A 25,843-nucleotide genomic window follows, 5' to 3' on the forward strand; every position below is an offset into this window, starting at 1 on the left:
AAGAACAGCAGTGGAAATGTCAGGAGAGCTGAAACAGTAGCCTACAAGACATATTGCTGTTGCAGCTTAACTTTCTCAGTTTCAGAGCTTCATAGTTTTAAGTTGGTCTCTATAGTTAATCCTAGGAAGCATTATAGTCCCATTGCAATTTATGTCAATAAAATGGTGCATTTAATGTGTTTCTTTTATGATATTGGATATTATCTAAAGACTGAAAACTGTGCGCATAGACTTGTATGCCTTCACTTCAGTTTATATGACATTTGAGTTATTTCAATAATGAGGTAGTATTTAAGCCTTGACAATTTCTTGGATGACTGGACCCTGTGCCATGAGGGTTTTATGGATGACAACCAGTAAAGCAGTTTCTTGAATTACATCAGGGAGCTTATTGCTAACCATGCAACTTGCAGACCAGAGGTGTTTTACATGGACACAATGAGATTTGCTCATAACTGCTTGTATTGGTGGCATATGAAATAGTGTAGAGTAGGTTATTGCCTGCTTTGGATAAACCTATACCAGAAACCTTGGAAAACGTGGTACAGTATATTATCATTGAAAAGGGACGGGACAGTTTTTAATAGAGGCATTTGGGTTGCCTTGGATTTATGGATCATGACTCTTATCAATGAATTAATTACAATAGCTAAATGGAGTCTCTTATATTCAGAGATGATGTGTGTACCTGGGAAAAGTAAGTGCAGTAAACAAATCAAGATTGGCAACTGGCTACTTAGCGAAAGAGATTAGGGATGTGGTTCTTGCTTTAATGCATTCAAAGCATTTGTAGTAGAGATGGGCAATCTTAAGTCAGTTGGGACACGCTTCTAAATAAGATTTTTGGTCAGCTGAAGACCACAAGATTTCCACCCACAGTAGTAAACTAGAGACAAGTGCTTTCTGAATGGCTGAAGTCAACAGTCACAATCCTCTGTGCTGTCCATATTTTATTGCCCTGTAAATTCATAATTGAGCATTCCCCTTCCCACCAATCCCCATCAGCTGAAATGCTTGCATTTAAGAAAGTTCATGCTGTAATAAATGCATTCTTTAAGCCACTTTGCAATTTTGCTGCAGTATATCAAATATGGCTGGGAATCCAGTGGAACAAGTAAAAATACACATTTAGGTCTTTCAAAGCCCATTGGTCCTCCGTGAGGCTCTTATAATATCCTCCTCTTCCCTTTAGTATAGCAGCAGCATAGCATTGCATCGATGGGAAATTGAATTTGAATCCAGGTATGGCAGATCTTACTATGGTACAGTGCCCATTGTGCACTTAGAGGGCCATTGCATGCCCCTCCTCCATGAGGCTCTGCCCTTTGGGCACATACATATTTAAAGCAAGAAATCAAACTAGATAGTAAATTTAAGGAGATCAGAGGCAGCATTATTTGTAGGAGCAGCCCTCCTAGGAATAGCTTTGCCCCCATCTAAGCTTCCAGGTTTAGCTTTGCAGTAATTAGCAAAAGCAGCTTTGTTTTAGAAGGTCTTTGGGTCTTCATGGATGGAAATGATTGATGCCAGATACGTAGATCTGTTACAGTATTCATGTAAACAACACTATTGTACTTTACAAGAGCCCTTGACCACATTTGAGCCCAAACTTTCTGTTACTAAGCAAGACAGTTGTTAATTAAGTTTTACCCCATTTTACGACCTTTCTTGCTACAGTTAAATGAACAACTGCAGTACTTAATAATAATACGGTGATTAAATGAATTGGCTTCCTCATTGACTTTGTTTCTCAGAAGGTTGCAAAGAGTAATCATGTGATCCCAGGGCACCGCAGCCATCATTAATATATGCCAGTTGTAAGCATCCAAATTTTGATTGCATGACCACAAGGATGCTGCAATGATTATAAGTGTGAAAAACTCACTTTTTTTCAGTGTCATCATAACTTTGAATTCATTGAATGAATTGTTTAAGTTGGGACTACCTGTATTTCTGTATTGACCTTATTGTTTGGGTCCCACTTACAGTCTGTTTAAGACTTGGACAGTTTAGAAATTTTAACAATAAATAATATCTAAAAGCAAACATCAGATCTTATGCTCGATACAGTGAAGACTGCTTAACATGCCTGCTGAGACACTGCAGGATGATAATTAGCAGAAAAGTTATAATTACAACTAAGGCCTTTATCCCCTCCTTTTTAATAACAGGAAGAAAATGTAACTTTGATCAGTTGCATGCTTTGCCATTTTAAGCTTCTGGTGCTTTTAGAACTTTAGATTTCCAAACTTGCATTGTCTCTTAATACTTCACTTGTCAGAATGTTTTTCTCATCTATAAGATTTAACCTGAGCTTATATCCGGTGACATATCATTATAGGGAATGTGTATTGTTGTATACCTGCAACATGCTGCTGAAATACTAAACTGTTAGGTTTCCTTTCTTTTTTCCTTTATATTTCTGATTGGGGATTATTTTTCTTACTACTGGTTGTATTGAAGATACTGTTGAAGGGATTGGAGTACAGTGACACAGTTGATGAATCACGTATTATATTAATAACAGGAAAGTGCCTTTCCAAGGGCCATTATTTCTTTTATGTGTCCCAAAGACAGAATTAGCTACACTTGATGATTTTATTTTAGGATGCTTTGAACTTCTAAGATCCGTGATTCGTGCAAAATTGACATTGTGGTTTAAATTCTAGTTTACTAAACAAATCTAAGTCTGGTTTCTTCTGTATTTTATTATACTTTTCCTTTAAGTGATAATTCCTGCTTCCTATCTAATGACAAATAGGAATCTCAAGGAAATGTACATTATAATTTGAGGATAGAAAGATCATCACTTGGCCTGTTGCCATTTTATTTAAAAAAAAATAGAATTCTTACATGCAGCACAACAAATCTAGTGATTTTGAATTGATGCATATTACTTTGTTCAGTTACCTTTGTTGGAATAAAAATCCGGTCCAGGCTCCAAGCTGGGAGAAAGACACTGGAAATAAAATGGAGGCTGCTGCAGGAAAGAAGACCTTTGTTTATTTGGTTTTCCAGAAACTTCAGAGACAGCAGCGTGTTTCTGGGGTGGCTGACAAAATGGGGTTGGGATAGGTGGGCTTTTATACATTGGAGCTTTGTGATTGAGATGCCGGTTCCTGTGTAAGAAAGTGTCCTTTAATATTTCAATGGCTGTTGCCAGATTCCTATGTGGTCATGTAGGGGTCATGGCAGGCTCTTCAGGCAAAAGGGGAAATGCAAATCCTAAGTGTTTGTCTGAGCTAATCTTGTCAATTTACCTAATTGTGTTGTTTATTTGGAGTCTCTTTGCTTATGAATAGATTGGCCCAGTCTTTCTGAATGGATACAAAATCTCCTTTCCATAAAGACCAGCCTCTAACATTCTGCCTCTGTTAATATTCCCCCAAATATTTCATTGGGGGTGGTGGAGGTGGTTTCCCACACCTTTGAGTGAAAAAACCCAGTAACTAGAAGTTTCCTTTAAGTTGAGCTGGCTCTGATGACTTAATGGATTTGTGAATGTAATTATCTTGGCAACAATATAGAAGTAGTTACTGCCTTTTTTTAGGGCCATTGTTTGATTTCCCAATTTGTTTTCAGGGCATATTTCTAGTGGCATCAATAATAAAGTCCAATTGTACATGTACTTTTCTATTCTATTTTGAAAATGGTTGCTCTACTTTATGGAGTTGTTCCTCTTGGGCAGCATGCAAGTATTTGTACTACTACATGTAACTCATATTAACTACATTTCTTTATAAGTAATTGCATTTATTTGATGCACAATGTGCTCTCTTTGTCTTTGTTAACACATCTCCATTTAGTATTGTATGACATCCTTTGCAAACATTAGAAAACTTTATAAAGGGATATCACCCTCCATTGCTACTTCCCAACTTGTATTGGTTGTCTGGTGAATAGTGGGAATTGAAGACTGAATATTTGAGACTTTTCTGCAGAATTACAGTTAAAATACAACAGTAATTTATTGCTTGATTAAAAAAGCAAGACTTAAAAGTTGCAACACAAATATTCCGGTTCACAGGACAATGCTGTTACCCATGTTGTATGACCTTTGTACATTTCATCTTGCTCCCAACTCATTCTGCTGGATATCTGGCCTATTTACAAGTCTAGTGAATTCCTGTTCAAATTGAATTTTTATTGCTGTATTCTTCCCAGGTGGACCCAGACTACTAGAAAATCAGTATGTGTTTCCTGTAGAGTGAAAATTTACTTAGTTTTGTCTTAATGCTTATCAGCAAGAGCGCATGGAAAAAACCCTGCTGAATCAGACTAACATTCCTCCAAATCACAATTCCGATTTCTAGTGCCCAATCAGAGATGGTTTTAAGAAATGGAGAGGCATTTTGTAAAAACAGCGGTCCCTGCCTCCCACTTTCTCCAACCGCTAGTATTCAGAGGCATATGGCCTCACAATAAGGAATATTTAATCCAGCCGTCATAATAATGTTGATTGCAACTATGAGGATCTACTCAAATTCTAGCCAAAAGTATGTCTTAGAAAATATGCAGTAAGATAACTACTGTATTATGACAAAACTGTTATAAAGTTACAATAGATACACACCCACACACCTGGAAAGATACTTATACCCCAGTTCCGGTGTTCCCTGCATTTCACCTGCTTGGTAACTGGCTCACTTTTAAGACTGGTTACAGCATTCTGTGGTCACATGATGCAATTTATGATATTTTTTTACTGGAAACTGGCCCTTTTAGCTGGTTTCGGCAAAAAAACAATCACAGGAATGCATTAACTTGCTTAATAACCATGGGATTCACTTAACAACCACTGCCAAAAAGGTTGTAAACCAGTTTGGTTTAGTAGTTAAGGAATTGGGCTAAAAACCAGGAGTTCTAGTGGCACCTTAAACACAAAAGCCAAATGGGTGACTTTGGGCCAGTCACTCTTTTTCTTCCCATCTTTCCTCACAGAGCTGCTGTTGTGTGAAAATTAAGAGGAAGGAGAAGTATTAGGTATGTTTGCTACCTTGAGTTATTTCTAAAAATACGGCAAGGTATAAATAATAAATACAGTTGGTCATGTGGATGCTGAACTTATGTTTCTCATGACTTATGATGAAATTTCCGGGCTCCTTTAAGGTGAGAAGTCAAGGATTACCTGTAATAATAAAGCATCTATTCTATTCATATGGAAAAGTTGGAAATTTGTGTGGTTTTAACCACTTTTTGCATCTACCCTTTGAACAATTGGAATGTAAACTTGTATTGCGTTGCCCTGGCTTAATGATTGCCGTCAGAGAGGATTAAATGCTCAGATAAACTTTAAGGTGTAACCAAATTATTACGAGTCATAAAGTTCAGAGAGCCAAAGAGAAAGGCAATAATAAGTGAAATGGGTCATCTCTGGTTCCTTCCCTTATTCTAGATTATTCTGTTGTCCCTCTTCTGGGTTAAGAAAAACGAACAGACTACTCCTTTCATATTGAATGTTTCTGTGTTCAGAAACATTTTGAATTTGAGCTATTTCAAATTTGCAGAGCTTCATTTTGAGTTTGAAGCAGCTGTTTTGCATCTGGAGGGGTGTGCCTTGGTCAGCTTGGAAATACCTTGAATTATTTCATCATTCCACTCATTTTTGTTCATTAATATAAATTCAGACTGTTTGATGGCCCCAGGGTAACCTTCTTTCCACTGTATTCAAAGCAGGATTCTCACCCTCTGTCAGGGGTGTCAAACTCAAAGCCTGGGGGCTGGATCTGGCTCATAGGGTGCTTAGATCTGGACCACGGGGCTGCCCTGGAAACAGCAAAGGACTGGCCCGCGGTGCCTCAGGCGGCACTCCTGAGCTCCGTTTTCACTGGCAGTAGGTTGCAGGAGGCCGTCACAGCCAAAAATGGAGCTCAGGAGGCAGTTTTCTCTGGCAGAGCACTCAGGCCACCACAGGTGCCCGAACACAAATGACGTCGAGTTGGCCACGCCCCCTGGCCTTCCCGCCCCCCTGCCCCCCCCGGATGTCTAACACAATACTGATGCTCTTCCCCTCTCCCCAACCCACCTCACAATGTGGTTGTTGTGGGGAAAATAGGAAGAGAAAGGTGTATTGGAGATGTTTTCCACCTTGAGTTATTTGTATAAATAGTAAAGGTGGGATACAAATAAAGTAATTGAACCACATCATTTCAACATAGTTTCTATGCAAATACCAGCCACCATTCCTTGTGACCCAGACACTTTTTCTGTACTTACTCTGTACCCCTGTTCCCAACCATTTAGCACAGTGATGGCTAACCTTTTTGCCATCGCATGCCAGGTGGGGGGTGGGGGAGGTTCGCGCGTGTGCCCACACCCATAATTCTATGCACCCTGCCCTGCGCGCGCAACCCCCCACCTCGCTTCTGGCATGCGATGGCCTGGTAGGCCCATTTTTCTTTCTTACCTGGCTCCAGACCCTCTCTATTTATCTGGGAAGGGCGAAAACAGCCTTTCCCACTCCCTCGGAGGCCCTCCAAAGACCTGAAACGGCCTATTTCCCAACTCCCGGTGAGACAGGAAGTGATATTTTTTGCTGTCCCCAGCCTCCAGAGCCTCTCTATGAGCCTCTCTAGGAGTCTCTGGAGGCTGGGGACAGCAAAAAATGTCACTTCTTGTCCCACCGGGAGTTGGGAAATGGGGCATTTCAGGTCTTTGGAGGGCCTCCAAGGGAGTGGGAAAGGCTGTTTTCGCCCTTCCCAGATAAATAGAGAGGGTCTGGAGCCAGGTAAGAAAGAAAAACGGGCCTTTCCCCCCCCCCCAGGCCCTCCGGAGGCAGGAAACAGCCTGTTTCCCTACTTCTGGTGGGGCCCAGCTGGCCGGCGCGCGCATGCACCCCAGAGCTGAGCTGGCATGTCCACTGATATGGCTACGCATGCCACAGGTTCACCATCACGGATTTAGCATAATCTTTCCCCATATATCATTTTTTCTCACAGTGTCGCACAGCTTCTGCCAAATGCTCATTTCTGATTCTTCCATTTTCACCTTTCACTGCATGTATCATAAAACTATCAGCAAACAGTCTTACCTTTTATATATCCTCAGCAACGAATTACATCATTGCAATTAGATCTACACCTTCATTTCCTTGCATATAATCATCAACGTTGCTCCATATTACAAGACTATCCTCATTGAGATTTATTATCTTTTCTCTTTCTCTTTCTCTTAACTTTCATAGAAACATATTTCATGTCATTTTTTAAAATTCAAGTTAAGCAGCCCATGGCAAGATAGATGGCCAATAAACTTAACAAACAGTTACATAAAATTAATGTACTCCTATTGCATTCAAATTACAATCTTACTTATTTATTTATTTTATTTATTTATTAAATTTATATACCGCCCTATTCCTAAGGGACTCAGGGCGGTGAACAGCGAATGATAAAAATAAATGTAATACAAACGTTAATAATAATAATAATAATAATAATAAAAAACCAATTAAAATATACTAAACATTCTGGTCCTAGATAATTCAAGACATCCCAGTTTAAAATAAAATCAAAAAGTAATATAAAGGGAAAGTTAGGCCAGGCCGGCCTGCTGAAACAGGAATGTTTTGAGGGCACGGCGGAAAGTGCGCAGATCCGGAATCTTCTGTATCTCTGGGGTACTTATAGAGTACTACAGTTTTTATTTACACATATTGACCTTTGCCACCTCATATGGTTGCTCTTTATAGCTTTAGTCACATATGACTCATATAAATGCCTTTAGTAATACATGTAGTCCTCAACTTACAACAGTTCATTTAGTGACTGTTCAAAGTTACAACAGCACTGAAACAAGTGACTTACAATCATTTTTCATACTTATAACCATTCAGATGCTTGACAAATGGTTCGTATTTATGACCGTTGCAGTGTCCCGGGGTCATGTGATCACTTTTTTGACCTGACAGTGGTGGGTCTCAAATTTTTTTACTCCTGGTCCTGTGGGCGTGGTTTGGTGGGCGTGGCAGGGGAAGGATACTGTGAAATCTCCATTCCCACCCCACTGCAGGGGAAGGATACTGCAAAGCAAAATCAACATTTCCTCCCAATCAGCTGGGACTTGGGAGGCAGAGAATAGATTGGGGCTGGGCCAGTCAGAATTTTTACTACTGGTTCTTGGAACTATTCAAAATTTCCACTACCGGTTCTCCAAAACTGGTCTGAACCTGCTGAAATCCACCTCTGCCTTCTGACAAGCAAAATCAATGGGGATGCCAGACTCTCTTAACAAAGGTGTTACTAATTTAACAAATGCAGCTATTTGCTTAACAAATGTGGCAAGAAAAATTGTAAAATGAGGCAAAACTCACTTAACAGATCTCTCACTTAGCAACATAAATTTTGGGCTCAGTTGTGTTCGGAGTATAAGACACACCTTTTTCCCCCCTAAAAGGGGGTGAAAATTTGGGTGCGTCTTATACACCGAATGTAACGCCGCCCATCCACTGGCCCCCACCCTTTGGCCTCTGCCTCACAGCAGTTTACCACCTTGCAGCAAAGAGCAAGAAAAAACAGCTCCTTTCAGCTTCAGCACAAGTTGATTAGTTCGGCCTCCTGACTCTCAGCTGATTTGCTCTCAGCTGTTTTTTACAGGGCTCTGCTGCTTGCTGCAAAGAGGTAAATTGCTGGAGCAGTTTTTTCCCCCCTTGTGCTAATCAAGCTATGCTGAAAATGAAAGTAAAGCAGGTTGTTTGCTGCAACAAGGCAAAATTGCTCAGAGGCAGATTTCTTTTTCTTCTTTTCCTCACCAAAAAAGGTAGGTGCCTCTTATACCCCCCAAAAAACGGTACTTGTACAGAAAAGATGTAGACTAGAATCCATACCTGTGTCACACGTAGCGATCCCAGCAAATAGCAAGGATAATACCCACAAAAACTTTGGTACAATTTGGGCATATGCAGCAAGCACAGCCAAAGCTTGGTTTTATCCCAAGCATGCTCATGCTTTTTTTTTTTTTTTAGCAAGCTGAGTTCTAAACTAAAGACTATCTTAAAAGCCAACATATACAGTTGCTTAAGAACAATTCCATAAATTGCTATGTCTAGACAGTGCCTTGACATAGAATCAAATGCAGGTTGAGTTTGAGGTATTCATTTTAATTTTGAATTACTGTAAGCCCTTATATTGCAAGCTAATGAACTTTATGTTAGTTTAATTGAAATTATAAATCTAATTCATAATCACTTTTCTTATAAACTGGCCTAAAGAAGACGGGAAACTGAAAAGCCAAATCTAAATTACTCTTTGGAAACTAATTGCATATTAAAGCATTTTTATTTAAGCAAGTCTTTGTGGAAGCAGACATGAATGCTAAAGTTCTGAGCCATACTGGACATTGCTTTTTATTCATTGTGTTTTAATATGTTTACGTATCTAATTGTGTTTAATAATAGAGCTCCATTGTTTGGTTAGTCTTTGAACATATTTGGAAAAAAGGCAGGATATAAATTCCATAAATGAACAAAGCCAGCCTTTTCAATGAATTGTGTGGTTGACCAAGATCGAAAGCTAGCATTTAGTCATGAGAATCAGAGGCAGGAAGCAATTTGGTCTCATTCAGGAAGTGGTGACAATGTATATTTCCAATACTTCATTTGTGGAAACAAAAATCCTCCACATAAAGAAATTTCATCCAAATAAGATACTAAGAATAAGGTTTTCCTGTAAATAGTTGCATATACATATTTCCCCCTTTTCCTATTGAGCCCTCCTTCTCCCCCTCTCCCCCTCTCCCTCCTCCTCCCTTTCTCTCTGACATTAAAACCATTAAACTAAACTTGGCAGTGAAACTGTCTTAAATGGTTGTAATGCTTCTTTAACATTTTTAACCAGCTCAATCATTTAAGTAAATCGGTGGCTGTAAGTCTCTAACCTTGTTATAGAGTAACTTAATTCTTCCTAATGGTCTTGGTATAAACCATCTTAATTATTCCAAATTGTCAAGACTGCTTTTTTTCTACTCATCTACTTGGTGGAGGCAGGTTCTAGTAGAGACCCAATACCCATGGATAATGTCGAGCAATTTCATAAACTAGAAGTTACGAATACTTCAAACATTAGTATTAGGGTCTGAAGCAAAGAAGCATTGCTGCATTTGTCTGCGCTTCCTTAAGGTAGCTGTGCCTTTTTCTGGCCTTGCGTGGGAGCTGTATGGAACCAGAATGGCAGATATTTAAATTAAAAATTAAATGTTGACAGAGGGCCAGAAACCTGTTTTTCTAACTATCAACTTGCTAACAAGGCTCTAAAAGGTGATTGCCTCCTTAGACCTACAGTTAGCCACATGAAGATAGTTCCACAACCGATCAAAAACTCTAATTCTTCTACCTTCTTGTAAATGTAATTCTCAGTTTTCAACCACAAGCTTTTCTAAGCAGATGTCTAAGTTAATAATTCACTTTTACAAGCAGTAGCATGATAGATGTTATCATAATAGATGTTAGATGTCTAAAAAGAGGTCCTTTGTTGATATAAATTTTAAACAGTCTTTTAGGAAGGTGTTGAGAAATTATGTGAAGATAATGATCCACTGGTTGAGCTTCCTGTTTTAAACCTATTTTTCTCTCTGTGAATTTTATCAGCCAGTTTAATTTAGCAGTAAAAATTAGGGTAACACAGTTCATGATTTTACTTAATTTTTGTTTTCCTACTATTACAGGCAGTGCTCGATTTACAGCAGTTCATTTAGTGACCGTTTGAAGTTATAGCAGCATTGAAAAAAGTGGCTTATGACCATTTTTCACACTTAATGACCTCTGCAGCATCCCCATGGTCACACGATTTACATTTGGATGCTTGACAACTAACTCACTTTTATGACGGTTGCAGTGTCCCACAGTCATGTGATTCCCTTTTGTGACCTTCTGACAAGCAAAGAATGGGGAAACCAGATTCATTTAACAACCGTATTACTAATTTAATAACTGTGGTGATTCACTTAACAACTGTGGCTGGAAAAGTCGTAAAATGGAGTAAAATTCACTTAACACGTTCCACTTTGCAATGGAAATTGTGGTCATAAGTCAAGGTCTACCTGTATAGGAATTCTTTTGCATGGGATCTAGAGTGTATTCTATGAAAGAGGCACAGTTTAAATCCAGTTGTGCTCTTCTTAGTGGCTCATGGGACCCTGGAGGAATAAGAAGCTTTTCCTAATCGAATGAAGCTTGTTTGGCTTGAAATATCAAATATGCATTTTCCTTCTTTTTCAGATTTAATACTCTGTACAAATGACATGAACGTAAACATCCCACAGTTGGCAGACAGCCTGTTTGAAAGGACAACCAACAGTAGCTGGGTAGTAGTCTTCAAATCTCTCATCACAACTCACCATCTTATGGTTCATGGAAACGAGGTAACACCTGCTTCTCTTATAACTTCACTTAATGCCTGTGAAACATGCTGGACACCCCCCACCCCACCCCTTTTCCTATAATTACCAGCAATTATGGCCAGTTGCTAGGCTGGGGAATATTGCTTTGGAGATACATGTGGGTCCTTCCTTTCTCCCTGGTGGCTTTATTATCCATCAGGGAGGGGGGAAAATAGTTCAAAAACAATAAAAAGAAAGGGCTAGCAAATACATGTTGCACAGCAAAATACCAGAATATATAACAATCCAATTTACATACAAAGGAAGACTGGTGTATTTTGATATAGCAAATGTGTTTGCACCTCAGTTTAAAAGTGCCATGTCTGCTAGTTTCAAGACAAAAAGCAGTCTGAAGGACATTGTATTTTTTTTTTATTTTTATTTTCCATTTTTCCAATTTACATAGCAATAAACATTTTTTAACAGTACTGTATCACATATGTCTTACAGTTATTTACATTTATTTCTATACATTTTTGTTTTGTAGGACATTGTATTTTAAATGATACTTGTTAGTTATTATATGATTAAACCATGGTAAACAAAAGGGGACAGGGTTCAGGAAAAACAGTAACTTAAAAATTTTGGTCATTCATAATTTCTAAAGACATACGGACTTAGCAGTATCATATATAATAGGAAGCTAACCAGAGATGTCAATCATGTATATAATTCTATACAAATTCAACTGAGAAAAAGATGTGTGGTACACACGTCTTGAAGTATTTCTGCCAGGCGTATATTTGTGTCTATATACATGCATCTATAGTTCTTGATAAGGGATCCCTTGTCTCTTTATAAGGAGATATTTAAGTATACCCTCATCTTGAAAGCCAAACTGGTAAAACTTTATCATGAGTGCTTTAGGTTAATTCCTACTTCCACTCAGTTTTTATGTTTAGTTCCATTTTCATTGGCTGTTAAAAAAAAAAAAAAAAGATGAATTCTGAAATCTCTTAATGCCACTACAGATAGTCCTCCACTTACGACTGTTCGCTTAGAGACCAGTCAGTTATGACCTATCTGAAAAAAGGGAATTATAACGTGTTTCTGAAGTTCTGATGGTCATGCCCCACACACCCCTGTGCAGTCATGTGACTACATGTTGGGTGCTCGGCAACTTGGCCACATTTGCAGCATCCTGCAATCACATCATTGGGTTTTATGACGGTTTTGCCAAAAATTAACAGCTGTAGCAAACACTGGGTTCACTTAATGACTGCCATGTTAATTTAATGATGCCACAAAAAAGGTCATAAAATTGGGTTGGTCACATGACCGACCTGTTTCATGGCCATCATGACATACCACATTAATGGGCACCTTAATGTAGGATATTGAGGACTACCTGTATTCAGAACATCTGAGATGTAATGCGAATTGTGCCTTTCCATGAGTTTTGGCTTCCATTCTCCTTAAGCATAATGTTTCCTTAAACCCTTTTAACTAAAAACAATTTCCAATTGTCCCAATTAAAAACAGAGCAATATTCCAATTATAATCTTCTGTGAGCAGAAACAATGCTTTTCAGTTTGCCTATTTAATGTTGCCTGTACTAACTTGTGACTCAGGTATATAATTTTCCTAGCAAAAGGGGTGGAGCAGACCAGTATATTTACAGAACAATATATCATTCTGAGAAATATATCCGGAGTATTAAACTAGCTCCTTACCTCATATTCTATACTATACTTTTATTTATACCATGCAGTTCATATGTTTGGCATTAGTGAGAACTTTATCAGTAAAGAAACAGGAAGCTGTGGGCTAGACAAGACTTGAGAAATTAATGGGCTAGATATGAGTCATCCGAAATGAGCATCATTAACCACATGGTTAAATCGTGACTGATTAAATGACTAAAGTGGCTTGCTTTAAATGCATACAGTTGTCTGCATTGTTCTAAGTAGGCCAGTGGTGAAACAATCAAGTTTTAAAAGCAAATTAGCTGTGTCTCTTACTTTCAGAGAAAGTTTTAGTTACTCTGACAAGATTTGCAATCAGCGTCACTTTTTATGGGATTACAGACAAGTAATTCTTCTAATATTCATTTCTAGAGAAATCTATTGGCTCACAGTGGTTTTCTTTAACCTGGTGAACAGACTGCATTTATATACTGGATTATCAGAATATTAAACTCCATTTGCAATGAGAAATATATTGAGCCATGTACCAATTCCAGCTGAATAACTCATTTTATTCCTTCCAGCGTTTTACCCAGTACCTGGCGTCCAGAAACACATTGTTTAACTTGAGCAATTTCTTGGACAAAAGTGGATTGCAAGGTAAATTATTGGATCTGTGTCAAACAATCCCTAATTTTCTGAATAATGTTTTACAGTTTTAGTTCTCAAATCTTTTGCGTCTTATGTCCAATGAAACACTTCAGCAAGAAAAGCTGAGTTGGACTATGATAGAGAGTAAAAGCCCCCCTTTTTCCCCATGAAGAACACATTTACATGTTTTACTTTATTGGTTACCTTGAGTGCTTGTTTGAATAGAAAAGCAGAATATAAATGAAAATAAATAATCCATAAAGCAAAAAAGAGCCTCAGGTTATTTTCTCCTGTATGTCTGCTCAGTTTTAAGATTAATTTTCTACCCTCAGTTCAGTATACATTCAATGACGGCCAGTTAAAAAGCACCAATCTCAAAACCAGTAAATCAACATGAAACAGCAAGGAAAGTTTTTGCTGCTTCACTTATCAAGGCTTTCGGTGTAGCTTCTTGCTTTCTAGCAATTGCTCGCAAAGTAGGAAAAAATCCTGGGAAACTTGAAGGTTAAATATAAAAAGAGTGAAGGCTAGTACTATAATGTTGGATAAAGGTAGCGATGATGAAGGAAGACTGCCGCAGCTCCAAGTTACCCATTATTATTATTATTGTTGTTGTTGTTGTTGTTATTATTGCTTTATAAAATGCATTGAGAAGGAGAAAGATGGCAGACTTTATAAAGATGGTCCTTGACTTATGACTGATCACTTAGTGACAGTTTGAACTTAGAATGCTCCCCCCCCTCCCCCAGGCTACTTATGACCTGATATGGAAGTTCCAACAGCTTTTTCCCCCAGGGTCACATGACTACTCGGCACTAGTCCATATTTAAAGCCATTTAAAACATCCCAAAGTCATGTGACTGCATTTTATGATCCTTTTTTTTTTTTTTTTGGGGCCACGTTTTCATGTCCAGTTTTCAGCAAACTACCCCACAGCGAAAAATGAGTTTGCTTTATGATTGCAGTGGTCACTTAATGACTGCCACATAAAAGGATGTAAAAATTGAGTTGGTCACATCGGTGATCCTGCTTTACAAGTGTTACAACTTATGACCGTAACAGGCAGGTCCATTACAGTTATAAGATGAGGACTACATGTATTGCAGTTTTATTCAAACTAATCAATAAACCACTACTCGTACTTCCAGATTTGACGTCAATAAGCAAAACGGGGGTGGGGGAACTCAAGGCATAATATCTGACGTGGTTCATGGCAAAACATAAATGCTGCTGATAATTGTCTCACTGATGCAAATACATAAATTTACTAGTTGGCAATCCTTTGAATGTCGTCATGTACCCCTTTAATATTAATCTGGTTTCACATAAGAAATAACTTGCTTTCTGTTTGCTTCCTGTAGGATATGATATGTCCACATTTATTAGGAGATATAGCAGATATTTGAATGAGAAAGCAGTTTCCTACAGACAAGTAGCTTTTGACTTTACAAAAGTAAAAAGAGGGTAAGTATTTCACACGGATGAATCCATCATTTGTTTGTAGCATCTGCTTTTAAGCATGCAGAATAATTTAGAGATTTAAATTTAAAAATTTAAAGAGTGAAAGAATTTTCAAGGATCTGATCCTTTTTGAAAACTGGTCTAGAAATTGCTTAAACAATTTAAACATTAGTACTATTGTAGATAACTGTTATATCATCTCTGCTAAAAATCCACCCTGATAATATGCAACAATTCAAAAACAAAACAATAACAGCACACAAGCAGTGAAAGCCAACAGTAAAATTAGCCTCCAAAAATTAATATACAATGAAACCATTAATTCTTGCTAAAGTTAGAAATGGAGACAAACAAATAAATGGAACAATAATTTTGAGCATATTGATATAATGGGGAAAAATAATAATTAAATGGCTTTTTGATTTTCTGATAAGCAAAGTCAATGGGGAAGCCAACTTCACTTAAGAGTCATGTTATTGACTATTGTGTTGAGTGAATCTGCAGTGATTCACTCAACACCTCTGGCAAGAAAGGTGGGGCAAAATTCACTTAACAAATGTCTCAATCAGCAACGTAAATTTTGAGCTTAGTTGTGGTCGTAAGTCGAAGACTCCTTGTACTGCATTTAGTAGCGACTGGAAATCCTTCTGAACTTTATGATTTATGAATTTTCTGATTAAAAGGGTAGATTATGGAAAGGAAGAAACTAATATGGAACCTTAAAGAGATTGAGTAAAATATAAATGTACATATTATTGCTGTTAAGATTAAAAGCTACTTATTATTTTTTTTTCTTTTCTTCTATATTTCTTTTTCACTCTTCTATTTTTTTCTCTGTTTCGCTTTAGTTTAAAAATTGTATTGCTTTTGCTCTCTGGAAAAATTTATTTAATGAAAATTTTAAATGCACATACACAACAATCAATACAGAATGAACACAGTTTTATTTTTTTAAAAAAAGCTGTAGTGTATTCTATTAAGCAGTGACTCAGTTCTAAAGCACTTTCATTTTTCTTGTGTTTGCTTCAAGGAAAGTAAACACTTGTTTCAGGGAAAGTAAAAAACGGTTGATGATTAGTACTGATCCGAGTAGTTGGCACAATTGATCTGAAAATAAATGGCATCAGGAAACACATGTCCAAACTTTAGACTGGGTGGGGCGGGGATAATTCTTGAAAATCTACTAGTATATCTGGTTCTTAAAACCCCAAACTAGCCCCCAGTTTGTGTATATTAGAAATTCAAACCCAAACTATATAACTAAATAGTTTTATTGGGAAAAGTTCAGGAATTAAACCCAGTCCAAATCGCTACCTTTATGTGCATACATGAGAAAAAGGAAGTGGAAAAAAAACAACAGAGCAGTCTTAAACCCTGGAAACATCTGTGGCAGGTATTACACCAAATCAATTTAGTTATCTAACCATTTTTATTTTCTTTTTTAATAGAGCTGATGGAGTCATGAGGACAATGAATACTGAAAAACTGATAAAAACTGTACCAATTATTCAAAACCAGATGGATGCACTGCTTGATTTCAACGTAAGTCATTTTAGCTACTCATAAAGGAATATTAGGAACTTTTAAATGATCAGAATTAGTCTTGTATCACTTTCAGTTTACTGAATTAATCTGATTTAACTTTTGTCTCTTTATAACGATATCTAAACACTCCGTTAAATTCACGTAAGGTAGTAAAAACCTATGTTTGCCTACAAATAGTATATTGTCTTTTATGGAGAGGTAGTTCTTCCTGTCATGCAATATGTATGTTCTATAATATTTATCTATCTATCTATCTATCTATCTAGAAAATAAGAGTTCGTATCAACAGTAGTTCAGAACTAGCTGGGTTGAAATGTATTCAAACATGGTTTGTGTTACCACTGTTTAGAATCCATAGCCTGCTTTGAACTTCAAAATGTAAGGTGGCGCATTCTTACAGTTGTTTCAGCTTCTTTAAACATGTTTAACTTAATATCTGAATGGAGGAGAAACCCAGAACTGTTAGTAGGCCCAGGTAGCAAGACCAGACTTTGTTCCACTGAGTTCTTCTGTTAATTGTACAGATGAAAACGATCAAAGCTGGGGAATGTGATTGCTTTAGACCAGCGTTTTTCAAGTATGACAACTTTAAATTGCATGAATTACAACTTTCAGAATTCTAGGGATTGAAGTCCACTTGTCTTAAAATTGACAAATTCAACACTGCTCTAGAAACATTGGAGGTTAGCAGTTAGGTGCTCTGCCTGCCTTTCGTTCATTAGAACCAGATTTGAAATTGGGGAATGAAACTTGCTTCAATTTTATCTTGGCAAAATAGCCATTTCTAACCTCTAACCCAGAAAAGGATGGAATCACTGAAGCAGTTGGCGTGAGCTTAAATGGTCTCTGGGGAATGGTAGAGGACAGGAAGGCCTGGAGGAAAATTGTCCATGGGGTCGTGATTGATCGGACACGACTTCGCAACTAACAACAACAACCCAGAAAAAAAGCCATCATTAGTTGGTGTTAGATAGCAGTCAATTCCCCTAGCTAAACGACAGAGAAAACAACCAGATGGGCTAAAAGGTAAAGGTAAAGGTTCCCCTTGCACATATGTGCTAGTCGTTCATGACTCTAGGGGGCGGTGCTCATCTCCATTTCAAAGCCGAAGAGCCAGCAATGTCCAAAGACGTCTCCGTGGTCATGTGGCTGGCATGACTAAATGCCAAAGGTGCACAGAATGCTGTTACCTTCCCACCAAAGGTGGTCCCTATTTTTCTACTCGCATGTTTTACCTGTTCTTGAACTGCTAGGTTGGCAGAAGCTGGGACAAGTAACGGGAGCTTACCCCGTTACGCAGCAAAAGGGATTCCAACCGCTGAACTGCCAACCTTTTGATCGAAAAGCTCAGCGTCTTAGCCACTGAGCCACCGCGTCCCGATGGGCTAAATCTACTTTACTGTAAGACTTCATTAACAGACTCTTGCAAGTATGAAGGTACAAACTTCCTGCCACCAACTTTTAACCCCCTGATCAATTAGGGCGGGTCCTTCCTCAGTTTCTTCCTCTGAGCATTAAAAGCCTTTGGCAGCTTCCCCTTTTCTCTTGTCTGATTGATTCCAAGGCAGCATCTCTTCCTCTCAAGGTTTGTTTGTATCTTGCCTTTATTATTTTTACAAACAATCCCAAGGCACCAAACATATGCAACACATCTTCCTCCTCTTATTTCCCCACAATAACCACCCTGTGAGGTGAGTTGGACTGAGAGAGACTGACTGAGCTAAAGTCACTCAGCTGGCTTTCGTGACTAAGGCAGGCCTTGAACTCACAATCTCCCACTTTTTAGCTTGGTGCCTTAATCATTAGACCAAGCTGGCTCTCTCCCAAGGTCACCCACACATTCCATTACTACAGCAGAATGTTGACAGAACCACATACATTTATGAGAAAGGGGCAGATTTTTTTCTCTCTCTCTCTCTCCATAATTACATTGTACATAGTTGCATTACTCTGGATGAATAACTGCAAATCAGTTTCCCAATGTGGAGTAATATTTATGAAAGGATATTTTAATGTGATTTCCTCCCCCCCCCCAAATTGTGAAGTTTGGGAATGGCTACAGTGGGAATGGAAGTTTGCCTTCTTATTTTCATCAGTAAAAGTGCCTAAAGTTAAGGATAAATCATCCTGTTGAAAATAAGCTGCCAAATTTCTGTAGCGCGAGCAGAGGGTGTTTCAGGAATTGTGAGGTGCTGGGGGCCACCCTGTCTGAGAACGTCACTGCAACTGTGGGAGAAGACCTTCGTCTTTGCAAAAATGCAAAGAGTGAATGGGTGCGCTTCAACCTCTTCTTCAGGAGAAGGTTCAAGTAAGATTGTGTCTACCAGATACAGGTAGTTCTTGACTTTAGAGGACAATTGAGGCCCAGATTTATGTTGCTAAGTGAGTAATTTGTTAAGTGAGTTTTGCCCTATTTTACGACTTTTCTTGCCACATTTGTTAAGGGAATCACTTCAGTGATTAAACACAGTTGTTAAGTGAATCTGGCTTCCCCCGTTGACTTTGCTTGCAGAAGGTTGCAAAAGGGGATCGTATGAGCATGAGCCCTGGTGGCACAGTGGTTAGAATGCAGTATTGCAGGCTAACTCTCCCCACTGTCAGCAGTTCGATCCTGACCGTCTCAGCCTTCCATCCTTCCAAGGTTGATAAAATGAGGATCCAGATTGTTGGGGGCAATAGGCTGACTCTGTAAACCGCTTAGAGAGGGCTGTAAAGCACTGTGAAGCTGTATATAAGTCTTAAGTGCTATTACTATATGACCCCGGGACACTGCAACCGTCATAAATACATACCATTGTCAAGTATCCAAATGTAAATCACATGACCATGGGGACGCTGCAACAGACATTATGTGTGAAAAATGGTCATAAGTTACTTTTCTTCAGTGCTATTGTAACTTCAAATGGTCACTAAAAACTTGTAAATCAAGGACTACCTGAATGAGTTTATATGTAATGTCAAGGGAAGAAATCTGTATCCGCAATATGAAGTAGAAGATAGTATGGATGGGTCCATCCCCCGTCCCCAAATTTGCTTAACTTCTCTCTCTCTTTTTTTTCCCTTTTCTTTTTTTACAGGTCAACAGCAATGAACTCACAAATGGTGTAATTAATGCAGCCTTTATGCTCCTTTTCAAAGATGCCATTAGACTTTTTGCAGCATATAATGAAGGGATTATTAATTTGCTGGGTAAGAACTTTCTCAATCACTTACTCCTTATACTTACTAAAGTTGTGAATTTCCTTTTCATTGTTTTTCAAGACAATTTCAGATCAGCCTTTTAAGAGTTTTCTTTCTTTACATATAAACAGAAATAATCCTGAATACAAGCTGATTCAAAATAAGTTTGGCACAAACAGTTGGTTCTTTAAATTATAATTTTCTTTATAACCATTCACCACATAATCAAACTACACTTTTCTCTTTGTTCTCTATTTATGGAATGTGGCAATGTTGGCAATAGATTTGACCTTAACTCAAGTTTTGTTGTCATAACTTACGTTTCTTGGATTGATTAAGGATAGATGCCAAGACCCTGAATTGAATAAGCAGGTTACACATTTCCATTTAATAAGGAATACCCTATACACAGTGTGTTGAATTTAATGTTATAATCAAAATTCATACTTCACTATAAATCAACTCCATATGAACAGGAAATGAAGGCTAGAAAATATGACAATTTTTTAGTTTGTCTCGTTCTTGATAAGTTGAATTTCTAGTTTCTGCTTTTTAGACTACAGGTAGTCCTTGACTTATGACTGTAATTGTGCCTGGCAATTAAGGTGGTAAAATGGGACACCTCATGACCTGACCTGTTCTTGCAACCTTTTTTGCAATGGTCAAACCCATTGTTAAACAAACCCATTATTCACCTATGGCCAAACACCAGTAAATACCAGTTCTGGCTAAAATATCATAAATCAGGATCATGTGACTGCAGGGCACTGTAGATGCCATAAATATAGACTGGTTGCTGAGTGTCCAAAATGCAGTCATGTGACCATTAGCAGGGAGCAACTTGTAACTTCAAACCTGGTTGTAAGTCCCTTTGGGGGAGATGTCTATTGGAACATTGACCTGTCATAAATCAAGGACTACCTGTACATGTAGAGCAACAATAAAGGAAATAAGGTGTCTTCCTGCCCTGTTCTTAATATTCTCAGAATTATTGTAGAACTGATACATTTTTTGCTTATTAATTTTCTGCAGCTGACAGGTCTAGGGTACAATAAGGCATAGCATAGCACTGTAAAATTATATATTTTACATGCATGCTTCTTGGTGTTGTAAAACCCCAAATGCACATTAGTTCATCTTGCCTTGGAATCAGGTAACATCGAAAGTAAAAGTAGAGTAAATAATATGTGTGACATATTACCATATTTTTCGGAGTATAAGACGCTCCAGACTATAAGAGGCACCTACCTTTTTGGGTGAAGAAAACAAGAAAAAGAAATCTGCCTCTGCCTCCCAGCAATTTTGCCTCGATAGAGCAAACAGCCTGCTTTACTTTCATTTTTGTTTTCAGCATAGCTTGATTAGCACAAGAAAAAAAAACTGCTCCCAGCAATTTACCTCCTTGCAGCAAGCAGCAGAGTCCTGCGCAGCAATAGGCAATGGCAATCCCTGCAGCCTGAAACAGCTGAGAGTCAGGAGGCCGATCCAATCAACATGTGCTAATTAGGCTGTGCTGAAGCTGAAACGAGCTGTTTCTTTTTGCTGCTTGCTGCAAGGAGGTAAACTGCTGGGAGGCAGGGGCCAGTGGGTGGGTGGGGCTACATTTGGTGTATAACATACACCTAAATTTTCACCCCCTTTTAGGGGGGAAAAAAGTGCGTTTTATACTCTGAAAAGTACGGTATTTAATTCTTAATCGTGGCTGTAGGCTGCCCTTATGAGTATGAGAAGACATGCAGAAGAGATATGGACAACCAGAGAAGTGCATGAGTTATCTCACTATCCCCATACTCCCTTCCATAATTATTTTATCTTCATATTTTCCGAAAGTCATTCTTAACAGCAGCCTAGTTTTTCACAAAGTCAGCTTTCTTAAATCTGAGCTGCAGTAATCCCATTTTATTCTTTGAAAAGGATAGGCGATTGATTTTGACGGACATAAATTTTGTTTTGAAAGCAGCAAAGAGGACTAAACAAGGAGCCTCCAGCCGCATGAGTAAGATTCGGATTCTTAACATTTTAAATTAAGATTTATTTAAATTCATTGGCCACCCAATTCAAGTTACATTAAACGTTTAAAATGAAAGTGGTCACATTGATTTGGGATGACTGAAGTGAGGGAATATATCATTTAGAGATTGGCATTAGAATGATAATGTTTTGAAGAGTAGAACCAAAACTTAGTATATCTAAAATGATGAAAAGGCGTGAAAATATTGATTATAAGAACGTTGAAAAATAATGAGGTGTAAATGTAACTGGAGAACATTTGTTAAGTTATAAATTGTTTTTAAATTATATTACTCTGGTTTGCCTAGAAAGAAGTAGTCTGGGTTGTTTTAACATGCATGAAGGCTGAATCTCTTTCTGATTACTGAAAAAAATCTGTTACTTTTCTCTTAAACAAGAAGGTAGTAGAAGTGAATGAAAAACTACAGAGGAATTAAATGGTTAAGCATATTTTGGAAGGCATAATTTTGTTTAAAATTGTAAAAGAGGTGATAATGAACACAATTTGAGAAGTGCAGTTACACTCTATACCAGACATTGGGTATGCAGTTCAGATTTCTGCTTTTCAGCTGATCATTCAGAAATTTATAGATATAAAAGTATACTGTATATTTAGTGAAAGCATATTACAACCTGAATAGGTTTGAATTATGGAATATTCGACAATATGGATTGAATGTTGGTTATGGAATAGAGCATATATGATGGAAATAAAGCATGTATGTAATTGAATGTTTAGAAAGCAGTGTGGAGAAGGGAGCAAGGCAAGAGTATGAGATATCCCCTTCATTATTTAACATGTTTTTGGATCAATATGTAAGAAACCTTTTCACATGCAATTATGTGAAATGTGTAAGAAACCACTCACTTGAGTTGTGTTGATTGAAGATGTGAATGTAGTTTAGTGTGCAGATAAAGTGATGGTGTTTGCAAAGAACCTATGATTTGCCACCAATGTTAGATTGTATGGTGCAAAACAGGGATCTGAAAATTGATGTTTTAAAAACCAGGGTGTTAGTTGTGATTGACAAAAAATGGAATAAACAGATACAAGTCACACACACAAATGATAAAAACTAGAACAAGTAGTTTTAATGTAGCCTTGAATTTTTAAAAAATCAATTTTATATGCATGTATGTATGTATGTATGTATGTATGTATGTATGTATGTATACCGTGTTTCCCGAAAATAAGACCGTGTCTTATATTTTTTTGAATCCTGAAATAAGCACTTGGCCTTATTGCCATGCACTCAAAAGCCTGATTGGGCTTATTATCAGGGGATGTCTTATTTTGGGGGAAACGGTATATATAGCATTTTTAATTTAAGGGTAACCTTGGTGATGTTTTTAGAGCAGCTCAAATATACATTTATGCTGTGGGATTTCATTTTAGTATTTAGTATAAACACAGGCTTTTTTAGAGTTCTAATTTTAAGTAATTACCTGTTTGAATTTAATTCCAGCTCACATCCCACTCTTTCTTATTTTGGGACTATTGTTGGTGTATCAGACCTTCATAATACATTGACAGACTGCAAGGAAATGTTTGTGACATTTAAAATTTAATAAAGTGAACAGTTGTGAACATCTCTTACCTTTGTAACTGTGTAATACACCATTTTTTTTTGCTGTAAACAAGATGATTATCATGACGACTTGTCATTTTAAAAAATTTTCTTCTACAGAAAAATACTTCGACATGAAAAAGAATCAATGCAAGGAAGCCCTTGACATATATAAGAAGTTTCTGACTAGAATGGCAAGAATTTCTGAGTTTCTCAAAGTTGCGGAGGTAAAAATTGCTTAGTCCATAAAGAATATTCTTACTGTTTTATTATTTACTATATTTTGACTGGATATTATTGTCAAGAATTTACGGAATGTTTAAACGTTTCATTGAAATCTTACATCAGTGCTTCTCAATCTTGGCCATTTTAAGATAAGTTGACTTCAATTCCCAGAATTCCCTAGCCATGGCTGGCTGGGGAATTCTGGGAGTTGAAGTCCATCTATCTTGAAATGGCCAAGATTGAAAAACACCAGCATAGATTAAACCACACTGAAGAGAAATCCAATGGAAGTATTGGGAAGATTAATATTGGTGCAGATATAGATTTTGTGAATATTTCATTCAAGTTGGCTGCTTTCCAACACTGTTGATGTACAATACTAAGTGTTCTTACACAGTAGGAATCATTTTTAAAATTTATTATTGTATTACCATATTCTCTGGGCAACTTGTAGACTGAAAAATCTGTGATGGAAAAGCATAGAATATTAAAGTGAGGGTCTAGAAAAAAAAGACAATGAAGGAAAAGATTGGTTACAAAACTAGAATACTATTTGCTAATATGCCAACCTTATTTGATAAAAGCCCTTGGAATCTTTACCTTCTACTGATAGTCCTCAACCTACGACTGTAATGGAACCTGCTGATCGCTGTCGTAAGTCGTGACAGTTTTAAAATGGATTGGTCACATAACTGACCCGATTCTATGAGCTTTTTTTGTGCTAGTTGTTAAGCAAACATCTGGGTACAGTTTTACCAAAACCCGGAAATAAGCCCAGTTTTCGGCAGAACTGTTATAAAACCTGGTCATGTGACTACAGGATGCTGCAGTCAGTCCTAAACGTGGCCATGGTTTGCCCACCTGAAATTCAATCACGAAACCCAACCGCTGGAAGTTCAGAACCAGGTTGTAACTAGGTCTGATGTAATTTCTAATGGTCGCTAAGCAGTCAGTCATAAGTCAAGGACTACGTATTGTATTGGATCTGTACAGATAGGCAATAATAATAATCAACAATGCTTATAGCCATTTTTACTTGGCTGCATCTGTCTGTTCATCTTCATCTAATCTAATCTTCGTGGCCAAACTCTTATTTGGAATAGCTTTAGCTGTGACTGGAAAAAAGAGAAATCTTTGCTAATCAGAAGTCAGATTACAGGCAGTCCTCGGTTCTCAACCATTTGTTTAGTGACCATTCAGACTTACGACAGCACTGGGGGGAAAATGGATTTCTGACAGTTTTTCACACTTACAGCCATTGCAGCATATCTGTGGTCACATGATCAAAACTAGGACGCTTGGCAACAGGCCTGTATTTATGACGGTTACAGTGTCCCAAGGTCACGTGATCTCCTTTTGTGACCTTCAAGCATTGACAAGCAAAGTCAATGGGGAAGTCAGATTCACTTAACAACCACGTTACTAACTTAACAGCTGCAATGATTCACTTAAACAATTGCGACAAGAAAAGTAATAAAATGGGGCCAAATTCACTTAATAACTGTCTTGCTTAGCAGCGGAAATGTTGGGCTCAATTATGGTCATACGTTGAAGGCTAGCTGTACACCTCTGCTTAAAATACTCGGTTGATCTCTGAGATAGGTACAAAGCTGTTGGAAAGATCATATGTTAACCCAGAAGTCTTCAAACTTGGCAGCCTTAAGACTTGTGGACTTCAACTCCCAGAAATAACACTAGTCTTAAAGCTGCCAAGTTTGGGGGCCTCTGGGTTAACCGAATGCATCTTTTACAATTGGTATTCCTCCCAAGTACCTTGTCTTTACTTGTATTACATGAGAAGACTGTTATCAGAACATAGCTTCTTTTGCAAAGAAATTTGATAACTCTACACTGGTTGGGTGAGGTAACTGCTGTTCAGGCGTTATATGTAAACTTCTGGTAGAATTTTGTTGACTACCACCAGGTTAATGTCATTGTCTGTGAGAGCCTTCTCTGTGGGGGCACCTGCTATCTGGAACGAGCTCCCCCCGGAGATACGGAGGATCCCGGATCTGCGCACCTTCCGTCGCGCTTTAAAGACCTTTTTATTTCACCAGGCGGGCCTGGCCTAATTTTCTCCCTCTTTTATAAAAGATTTTTGATTTTTAATATTTTTTAGTATTTTATATATTTAAATTTTAAAATTGGTTTTAAATTGATTGGGGTTTTAATTTGTCTGGGCCAAAACTATTTAATTTGATTTTA

At 37.8% G+C, this 25,843-nt stretch overlaps 1 protein-coding gene across 9 annotated transcripts in view; it reads left to right on the top strand.

The window, feature by feature from the left end:
• The window catches only part of PICALM (phosphatidylinositol binding clathrin assembly protein), an 86,684-nt gene that overhangs the window by 17,892 nt on the left and 42,949 nt on the right, over positions 1-25,843 (top strand). For all 9 annotated transcript variants that reach the window (XM_070942934.1, XM_070942932.1, XM_070942935.1 and 6 more), the window contains exons 2-7: positions 11,213-11,355; positions 13,583-13,658; positions 15,011-15,113; positions 16,559-16,652; positions 19,733-19,844; positions 23,534-23,640. In XM_070942934.1, coding sequence (XP_070799035.1) covers positions 11,213-11,355; positions 13,583-13,658; positions 15,011-15,113; positions 16,559-16,652; positions 19,733-19,844; positions 23,534-23,640 — 635 coding nt within the window. The remainder of the gene's footprint in view (positions 1-11,212; positions 11,356-13,582; positions 13,659-15,010; positions 15,114-16,558; positions 16,653-19,732; positions 19,845-23,533; positions 23,641-25,843) is intronic.

This window comes from Pituophis catenifer, unplaced genomic scaffold, assembly GCF_029215685.1.
Source record: "Pituophis catenifer annectens isolate HBS135680 unplaced genomic scaffold, rPitCat1.0.hap2 SCAF_4, whole genome shotgun sequence".
Classification (NCBI taxonomy): Eukaryota; Metazoa; Chordata; class Lepidosauria; order Squamata; family Colubridae; genus Pituophis; species Pituophis catenifer.